The following is a 10,472-nucleotide window of genomic DNA, read 5'->3' as shown; positions in this document are numbered from 1 at the left end:
AACGTGACGTAGTTTCGGTTAATGTTACCGTGGCAACGCTGGAGGACTTAGTAGCAGTGCCGTCTGGGTAGGAAAATACTTTTGAGATAGTCAAAAATATCAATTGTTGTTGAGCACCTGTCAATCCAAAGCACTACATGTGTTTCAAACAATGAAAACATGTTCAACTCTCTATTTCAGCTATACTTGGTGCCACCTTCTCATGGCCCCTTGTAGTTGACAGTGCCTGAGCTGATAGGGAGGCTAGACGATGGTGTTCCAATTTGATGTAGAAAGGTCATGACCATCCCTTAACAAACAACATGCGTAACGACGTGAAAGTTTTGGTTGTGCAGGCCAGTCTCGCATTATAATTCCCATGAGACGGTGCCGTTTTCTTTTTCTTCAACAGAGATAAACTGACTGGTGTGACGTTCGTAGCGTCACGTGACGGCAGCTACATGACATCAGAGAGGATCAGTGAGCTTCTGTCAGGCATATCCAATGAGGCCATCGAAGCCGAAATCGATTATCAGATCTACGAAGGGGAGACGGTTACAGAGATACCTCCTGTGAGTTTGACGTACATTTGACCAAAGGTGGCTTAAGCAGAAATACTAAAGCAGAAATGCAAATTGTCAACTAATTAAGTCCCATTCACATATTTGTTTCGGAATTGGTTTGTGTTTTCAGTGTTTTTTTCTTTTGTTTTTCGAAAACTGGTGTTCCGATCGTTTACTCATCAGTCCAGAATACAAACGTATAGGTTAGGACGAAAGATGAACACAACTCAACTAACTCCTTCATTTGATAAGAATAGGCGTTAATAGCAACACTGTCCTCATAAACGTCTCCGAGTTGAAATGGAACTTGAATAAATTAATTACATTACGGGTTGGATTCATTTTGCAAATAGTAAGTGTTAAGACGAGCCTAACTTCATTTTTTTTGAAGGTTTTGTGAGAGTTTGTTACTGTTTTGTTTCATTTCTTCTCTTTTATGATAGAGTTGGCTGTCCAAGTACTGGTACGTTATCGCAATCGGAATTGCATCAGTGTGCCTATGCACAGCATTCATTGTGTACATCATCAAAAGAATACAGTAAGTGACCCTATTATCATTGGGCGAAAAGGAAAATTTCTTTTTTTTTCTTCAATCTATTAGTGATACTCAAAAACGTTATATCTAAAGGTATATAAGATCAAGGTTAAACTTAATTCATACATTTTATGTTTGTACAACAGATCAAAGAATAAAATTTACACCGTCTTCAGCTTGAAAGGCGGCGTAGAAATGGAAAGGAAAGAAACACATCGCCCTCTTGCGACCGAGGGAACCTTCCCAAGACCTCGACCAATCATCGTGGAGAATCCCAGCTACGCCACGCCCCTCAACCCCGTACAAGGAACCGGTCTGAGGGGTTGCAACAGGGAAACCACGAGTTACATCTACGAAATGCTGTCTGGTGACGATTACACTCCCAAAAATTTGGTATTAGAATCCATAGATGACTACCCTTGAGAGGAGCGACAAGCTTATTAAGCTGTACAAATAATAAACATTCAGAGTTTTTCACATTGCCGACAGAGGGTGAGCTTTGGCCAAGTGTTCCAAAATGTATTTGTTCGAATAAAAAAAAGAGACCTATTTTATATACTTCTTATAAAACGAAGGTGGATTTGAAATTTTCATTTCAATGATTTCAGCTGTAATTTCATTGTGACAAAATATGTTTATTACTTTCAAATCGAGCTCACAATTTAACAAATGTGATTTCGCAAAAATATTATTTAATAATAAACTTTTTTCACTACTTATGCTCACCTACTTTCTATATTTACTTAAAACTTATTTTCAAATGCGTATTAGTTAAGTGCTTAACTTACTGATTTTTAAACAATGTCGAGAATAGCTTATATAACTATTTATTTTTACATTTCAATTAGCTTGATTAGTAAATAGTATACTTACGCATAACACTTCATCTCATTCCTTTTAAGATATATTTTCATACATTATATTCATTTCCTTATGGTGGATTTAAGTTCATTAAAATGTACATATTTCCTAGTTTGTCACCTTTTTAGGTGATTAGAGGAATAATTGCAAAAGACTTCGCTTGTAACCTTGTAAGATGAATATACACAATCATGAGAGCATATAACCGAACCTCTATAGTGATTATTATTCAATGTTGTACTGGCTTAGGAATCCATATGCATGTATTGCAAAATAACAACTTACAAATGCCCAGGGTATTTTTATGAAAGACGTAGGAAATATTTAGTCAATAATCCCCTCTATTATCTTTTGTCCGATTTAAAAAAAAAAAATATTGAGGTATAGAACCGTTTTGAAGAGGAACAATTTGCAATGTTTGTTGTTGCGAAACTATGCAATGAAGATTGTTGAACATAACTTACAGTTCACAATAGCAAAATTTAGTGATTTTGCAAAATAAATTCACAAGTAAAATAATATAGCATCCATGATAAATATATGCATTGTATAAACTAGAAACTTTCACATACCTGTGCGTTATTCTCTAGATTGTACAACCTATGTAACCCTGTCAACCAATCTTGCCCGTGAAATATTTTTTAACGAGATGGTAAATAAAAAATCATGTTTACTAATTTTTTAATAACATAGCACAAGAACCAGTTAGTGTTAAAAACAAATGTGTTCTTAGAAAAAGAAATATTTTCACTATTAAATCTGCATGGCAAGTCATGAATAAATTATAAAAAAATACGTAAAATAGTTGTGTAGGAAAACTCATTAAACCAATATAAAATATGTCATTTGTTAAATTTAAAGTCACTTGTCAATCATTTACATTCAATAAGTTAAATTCAAGTATACATGTTCGGAAGTATATTTTAAACATAAACAGAAATAAGCAAAGTAATGTTAAACTTTCAAAAAACCATGAAAGTCAAATTGCTTATTCTACAATTCATAAGGCATTCGTTAATTTTCGTTTGTACATTTGTAATACAGAACTGCAATCTTTCCATCATTTAGTCACGTTTATGCTCTGGCTTTTTTTAAGAAACTGGTATATTTGTGTTAGTTCAATATTTATCATTTCAAAAGCAAATTATTGAGTTACAGAATTGCGCAAATAGTACTGTGATCATTCATGTACACTATACATCACTTAACTTGCACCATATAATCCAACATAGAATTACAAAAGTACGAAGTACCCTTACTAAATTACCAAACAACGAAGTAACAAGTTTATTTGGAATAAATTCTTCATACCCTGCTATCCCGCAAATACAATTTGGTCCTAGCTACTGAAGATGAACGACAAAAATATAATTGATCCTACCCTGCTAAATTTCACCTGCCTATAAACCAGCCCTAAATACAATCAAGTAACGTAAGTGCTGTGCAATTGTGCATTTTCTAACATTTTCGTATTTGGTTATTCAAACTTGGATTTGAATATTTGAAATGTACACTGGTCAAGATCTGCTGTTGAGAATTGCACCACTTGACAAATAATAAAACCATTCAATTAATAGAATTATAAAAATATATATAAAATCGTCAACATTGTTTTTAAATGTTAAAATCCGAAACTATTATTCAGACATTTGAAGGAATTTTTCCAATACTCAAATATGTGATATAATTTGGCGCACCTGTTTTTATTCAAAATTGAAGCAATGGTCCCAAGACAAATAATAATAATTCATGGTGATCCAAATGTTTCACGTCAATTATTTGTGTTTGATTTATAATGACTAAAATGAGCACACGAGGATCAAGTACCTTGTATGTCTGCATTCACACTGCATGTATCTTCCTCGTCTCGTTTCAAGCGATTGTAGCGCTCTCGATACAACAACAGCATGACTATCGGCAGGCTTGCTGATGCTAATACTACCCAGTTCATCCAGGTCACACCTTGAAAACAAAAACCAAATGAAATTGTGACGCAAGGCTACTGACCCCCTGCATCTGAGGTCATATCCGAGGGCATGTCTGTGTTCCTCTGTGATTCACATCTGAAGACAGTTTGTACTTTCATTTTTTTCTCATGCAATCCTTTAAAATGAACTTTTGTGTCCCATTTAACGTAACTTTCAATTTTTGTTTTGTCATTTTTTTAGGGATATTTTGATCCTTTTTTGTGTTTTATGCTAACTTTCGGAATCACAATTTGAAAAGAAACCCCTAAAATGAATAGTGTCTTACTGTGATGACATCACAGCAACAGCGCCCTCGATTGTCCAAAAAGCATGTAAAATGTTTAATGTCGGAACGAATTGCACTTTTTAACAAAATTTATCAAAAAGGGATGTCAAGTAGTTTTCATATCAAAATCTTTGACAGAGTTTCAAAGTTTTGTCTGTCTGCTCAAAAAAGCGATTGTAATCTGGTCAGCGAATGTGGGTCGTCTCCCATGGAATTCCATTATCACAACTCTAAGAGGGCAGTGCAGTGGCGTCACCAGACTTTTCAGTCTGGGGGGGCACAGGGGGGGCACCAGCATTTGATGGGGGGGGGGCACTTAGGTGGATACGGATCGCCGTCCTGGGGGAGGGGTCTAAGGGGAGGGGGTGCCCCCCTCCCCTTTGGAAAATTTTCGCATACGGAGGATGGGCTAGACGAAAATTGGTGCCACATTTGATGCTAAATTCGATCTGAAGATATCTCAAGAAATTGCTATTTTTGAGGTAATGATTTTAACAACGCGCAGAATTTTGCAGAGGATAGGGGGGCACCAGTATTTGATGGGGGGGCACTCGGGGGGGCACTAGGTTTTCCAGGGGGGGCACGTGCCCCCCCTGGACCCCCCTTGGCGACGCCACTGGGGCAGTGTAGAATTAACCAAAAAGGGATGTCAATGAGTTTTTTATAGTCACTTCAAGGGCCCTTTAAGCAGTGTTATGAAATTGGACCCTGGATTAGGATGCAAGGCCCATAATGTGTCCATCACCTACCTATTCCAGGGAAGAGAGGAGGTACAAGGAACACAAGCCCCATCATGTTATTCATCAGCGTTAACGCCATCGTAGTGATTCCTTCAGCTATTGGGTACATGCCCTCCACAGTAATCTCAAAGTAGATGGGAACGGTACCAGAAATGAAGAAGCCTAATGATATGCAGGAAACATATAGGAACGCTAGAGAGAAAAACCACAAAAATAAGACTTTTATTTCGCACCATATCATTAAATATATCCTGGGAACATGGCAAGATTTTCAGTTTGTAGATATTGTATTTTCAACTTATCTTGCGTTCCATTTATGTGATATTTGATACAATTTAGTTTGTTTTGTCTAATTGATGAGTTGAATAATCTTCACGCTGGGAACTTGGGAGTGTGGTTGAGTTGTTTAAGACGTTCACTTGAAAGTCCTCGGTTCGACTCCTACCCAGTCATCCTCCTATCTTTAGCAGTAAATATGCATTGACAATTTTACAATGACAATCATAGTACTTACACAATTTGTTGATAAAGACCACTAAATTACCTTAATTTGCTAATATGAGATTGATAAGACTGTGCCGAGATTGTGAATGTTACCTATATGGAATGGGATATACTTCATGGACAACAGCAAGCACCAAAGACTGGAGCAAGTGGCAAAAACGGCCAATAGCAGTAGGACTCGCTTCATGATGCCGCCAAAATGATCCACAAACCTAGAAAGAAAGTTTTTTCATTTATTTTACAATATGAAGCTCAAATTATTCTGCATGAGAGAAAATAGTAAGTAAGTCTCAACATAGATTCAAGTTTGAAAAGGGCATATGGGGTTTATTTGAACAAAGGCAGGGGAGAAGTCAAGACCAATACAAGTCAATCTTGATATAGATCATATAGTAACAAGTACCGGAGGATGAGCACTGAAAAAAGGATGGATGCCTTTGTCATAGTTTGCTTGAACAGCATGGCGCTTCATTGGAGACTTAATGACTTGTGAATGACTTTTTTTCTGACTTGTGTTAAGGGATTTAGTGTAACAAGTGTCCACAGTTAGGTCTCCCAAATTTATTTATTTATTTACTTATTACCTTGCAAAGAACAGGCCTGCAAGGCATCCTGCAATGTTAGCATAGAAACCAATCCATCCAACCGTGTCCTAATGCACAGAACAGAACATGACCAACATCAATAAATAGGTTGTGGCATACAAGTATTTCAAGCTCAATTTTTTTCGAAGTCAAAATTATAACCCCCAAAATTTGTTTTTGCATGGTTCTCACAAGGATAATGCAAAAATGCCCAGTTTTTAATGGATGGCTGTGTGGAAGTTTATATCCTACTTTTAAATGCTCTTTCCAATTAATAACATTTTGTTTCAAATGTGTTTTGTAGCCCAATTTGAGACATTCCAGGCCATTATGTCCCTTAATAAGGAAATCATTGAACGTATCAAATCTATATGCACCTGATTGACACCATCTGTGTGTTGAAAAAGCGTGTCTAGCTGAGTACTCCATGAACTGTACACTCCTGTACTGATGCTATAGGCAAGACTTATCAGCCAGAACTGACGATTTCTGCCAACGAAAATAAACACAAGTTGTCATTCTAAGTGTTACACATAAGATTTAAGATCATAACATTACTCAGATAGTTAAAAGACCATAGACAATCACTAACCATTCAAAAATATCCATTTTCACAAAAAGAATAAAATAATCTGCGTCTGGATGAAATGAAAGGGACTGAATATGAACTTTGCAGAAAGTTATGTTCATTAACATCTCATGAAATGTGCAAGAGAGAGACATTTCACTAGAGCTTACTTTGCCAGATGAAAAGCTCCTTTCTTGAAGCTTTCTCTGGACGTTGCTGCTGAGGCACTGGGTGGCGTGGAAGGCTTAGCTGGGTAGTACACCAGGGTACACAAGGCTAAGATGGCCCCTAAACCGCACTCTAAAAGACAATCATTCCAAATGTCATGAAATTTATATTAGCATTGAACAAAAGAAACACGATTCACTACAAAATGGTAAAAATGTCTTCAATCGTTTTTTTTGTACATGTTCACAATGGCTTGTAGAATTCACAGCCACTGATGAATAACAACTTGAGTGAAATGTGGATCTAAACACGGCTATCCAGACTTTATGTTACATTCAAGAAGCTTTCTTACCAATATATATGAGAAGCATAATCTGATTGAAGTGGTGTTGTCGGACTCCTGGATCGAGGGACGTCTCGCAGTCAAACAAACCGTCACTCTTGTTACCTGGATCAATGCTAATAACAAACAAACAATCGAACATTGGCCATCTGGGTTTTCATGAGATATATCAAATCTTAAACTCTCTGAAAAATAGAGTTACGCATTTGGAAATAAAGCATTAATAGAATGTAAGTACAAATTATGAATACAACATCAAATTCACAAATTCCTTTCTCTTACTTTGTCCCATTGGCTGTTCCAATATCAGTCACGATTTGTGGACCAATCAGAAACGAGACTGCAAAACCCAAATAGATGAAGGTTGTAGACACAGCGGTAGCAGTTGTCCGTTGATGAGGAGGGAACCAAGCAGCTGAGAGGATAGTTGGAGCACCATTGAGAACTGGACTGGCAATTCCAATGAATATTTGACCCACGTTTGCTGTCCTGTAGAAACAAAATAACGATCAATGCATAACAAGGTTTTGACGTAATGTACGAGTAATACTGAGAGCTCGTGGGGAGAAAAACAACACTGCTTGTAAGAAACAAATTACAATAGCTTGTGAAAAATTAATGAACATGCTCAGTGGGACTCGCACCCAAGACCCCTACATACTTGTGAGGATGTCTTACTGTATCAAACTTATTATCAAGATCAGTTTGTATAGCTAGATGTGGGTGCTACTTGGATGGCAAAATATGATATCAAAAGTCACAGAATGCTTGCAGGCTTCGCCATAACTTTTTCATTTGTGACATAATACCTTTCAGAACTGCACAACACTATTGGAGTTTTGAGCTTTCTCTGGATCACTTAAGTTGTGTGTAAAATGCTTGTTTGTAAATAGCATACACATGGTTGATGTACAGGATCTGTTAATGAGTGATTTTAAAGTTGTATTTCAAATTAGACTCTTACCATTTAGTGTTGTTGATGCCTACAGGTAAGCATCGTATACCAAGGCCAAGGAAAAGCAGAACTGCAGCAATGACAACTGAGACTCTCAAACCTACAAAAACAAACAAGAAACATATCTCTCTTGACTCCATTAGAAACACATGCAGTTGGAAGTTAAGAGCTGGAATTGGAATCCCCCATGCCTTAAAAAAGTTTATCCAACTACAACAGAAAAGTGTAAAGCCAAATCCAGGGGAAATGAAAAGTAATGAAAAAGTTTACCTTTTGTGTCTAAAACCCAAGAAAAGAGGAGTCCAGTCAGAACATAGGTTATTGGGCCCCAGTTTGTCAGCAGGGCGATGTCGCCATCAGTCCAGTTGAAAACCAACTTGCCTGCAAAAAGTAATATCAGGGAAATTAAAAGCATCAAACCTATTCATGTTTTGCTGATCTGTTTACCAGCTGAATGACACTAACACAATGCACCAAATTTACAATGATAAATTTCTGATTGAATGTTCTCTCTTGATTCCAACAACCCAAAAAAATCATCCCAAAGAGCCTGAATAGACTGAAAACTGGTAGTCTGAGAGGGGCAGGCAGTTAGTACCCCCCCCCCCCCCCAAATAAAAAACTACCACATGGAGGGTTTACATTAAAACACCACAAGCAAAGTTCTGGTTAACAAGATGGTTACTGTCAAGGACTAAGACTTATCTTCTCTTGAAGATGCTAAAGTGAAGATGGTTACTGTCAAGGACTAAGACTTATCTTCTCTTGAAGATGCTAAAGTGAAAGGGTTCACCACTAATTAAGCCAGGATATTGTCTTGAGAGAAGTTGTATTTACTTGTGTCTGCTATAGGTCCCCATGTGTTCCAGCCAACACACTGAACCAAGTTCAGGAGCGCAAAGATGGCTAGGATGTACCAGCGTCTTGTATAGGTGATGTGTTCTACTCTGCCAGAACCTAAAAGAATATAAAAACAAAAAAGCATAATTAACAAGACCAGGCATTGCTCATTAAGCTGGGCTCAGACCAGTCAAACTCAGAATGACTATTCACTAGAAGTCTTTGCATGCACTAGTCTGTACAATGGGCCAGTATAGCCCACTCATTAGCATTACAGGGTAATCCTATACAATAGCACTGCCAGACTCTCTTCGTCAGCCTACAATCAGGCTAATTAGTCACAAGTGCTTATAAGTCGGTCGGTTGGGGAGTCAGTCCGTCAGTCGAGGAGTCCATCAGTCCATGGAGGTAGGAAACGGGGAGTCAGTCAGGGGGTCAGTCAGTCAGTCATTGAGATTTACAAAGGGGGCCCAAGGCTGACCCTTTAGGACCAAGCAAATAATTCTGTTTGATGACATGTAGCAAAAGCCACAGCCTAAAAAGTGATTGTATAGTGAGTAGGCCCACCTGTACTTTGTAATGAAACATGAGCGCCAATGGTAGGATTAATTCCTTTCTCCAACTGTAGTTCTCTTGAATCAAGCAATTGTTCCTGATCGGAATTCTGCTGGAAGGAGTTCTCCACCTGCACAGGATCTTGCATCATGGAGTCGTGAGGGTAGAGGTTGCGTTGCTATGGTAACTGTTGAACTTATTTGCATCCTTACTTTTCTACCTCAAAACTGCTGTATGAAAAACATGAAACAAGGAGGATGAAATGTAACCTATTTTTTTTTATTGTAATATTAACAAGGGGAGTCCATTCAGTTTAAGAAAACTGCTTTCCAGAGGATCCCTCACAAATTAAATGACATTGAGAGTCAGACTAATTGTCAATTTAACTATGCCGGAGCATCAAAAGTGGACAACCCTGTTTTCCCATTTTCTGCTAGTAGAATTTTAGGTATTACTTCCAACACCGTTTTTTTTTTTAATACAATTTCTGCAACCAGTGCAAGCAGAAATTTTGATTTTACTTTGACGACTATCTCAGCACTTCAAAAGTCGATGACTAAAAATCTCAAATTCATTGCCAGCAGTTTATCATTTATTGCATTTGCATGATTACGAAGACATAGGCCTTTCAGTTTCAATCATGATCAGATAATGACTTATTGACATTGGCAATTACAATCCCAAGTTACTTGTAGTTGTACAAGTTGTGATTTAGTTTGTACAGTATTCTGCGCTGTAGCTTTCGTTCGTAATTACCGTCGGCGGCACTAGCTTGAGTTGGTAACTCTCCAGCTCTAATGCCCATCGCATTAGGCATTGCTGATCTGATCATTCATGCCATCATCATCGTGGAGGTATGATGGATGGATGGATGGATGGATGTTTTGTAGATGTGCACAAGTACCGTCAGGCTTAAGATTAAAGATCAAATTAAATAAAGCAAATTAGTCACAAACTACACCGGTCTGTTTTTACCTGTGTTTACACAACATGCACCGTCCGCCGACAATGTCCGTAATATATG

General features: G+C 37.6%; 1 protein-coding gene across 1 annotated transcript; it reads right to left on the bottom strand.

Moving 5' to 3' along the window:
• Positions 1 to 1,679: 1,679 nt before the first annotated feature.
• LOC119746131 (solute carrier family 49 member 4 homolog) lies at positions 1,680 to 10,472 on the bottom strand. The gene is made up of 13 exons (XM_038222929.1): positions 10,424 to 10,472; positions 9,461 to 9,678; positions 8,891 to 9,010; positions 8,324 to 8,434; positions 8,063 to 8,153; positions 7,381 to 7,587; positions 7,108 to 7,214; positions 6,758 to 6,887; positions 6,397 to 6,508; positions 6,020 to 6,087; positions 5,529 to 5,647; positions 4,941 to 5,123; positions 1,680 to 3,900 (listed from the first exon to the last, which is right to left on the bottom strand). Exons 2-13 carry the CDS (start codon positions 9,597 to 9,599, stop codon positions 3,758 to 3,760), a joined length of 1,530 nt encoding a protein of 509 aa, XP_038078857.1. The 5' UTR covers positions 9,600 to 9,678; positions 10,424 to 10,472; the 3' UTR covers positions 1,680 to 3,757.

The sequence above is a fragment of the Patiria miniata genome, unplaced genomic scaffold, assembly GCF_015706575.1.
Source record: "Patiria miniata isolate m_02_andy unplaced genomic scaffold, ASM1570657v1 HiC_scaffold_7, whole genome shotgun sequence".
NCBI lineage: Eukaryota > Metazoa > Echinodermata > Asteroidea > Valvatida > Asterinidae > Patiria > Patiria miniata.
Note: the sequence above shows the minus strand (reverse complement) of the source record. Positions and strands in the feature narration are given on the sequence as shown.

Bases quoted from the DNA above. Each gene is read 5' to 3' on its own strand.
- LOC119746131 (XM_038222929.1), bottom strand. From the start codon at position 9,599: ATGATGCAAGATCCTGTGCAGGTGGAGAACTCCTTCCAGCAGAATTCC. The intron at 7,215-7,380 runs GTAAGAGAAAGG...GTTTGTTATTAG, and splicing joins GGAACAGCCAATGGGACAAA to CATTGATCCAGGTAACAAGA. The intron at 6,509-6,757 runs GTAAGCTCTAGT...TTTCGTTGGCAG, and splicing joins GGAGCTTTTCATCTGGCAAA to AAATCGTCAGTTCTGGCTGA.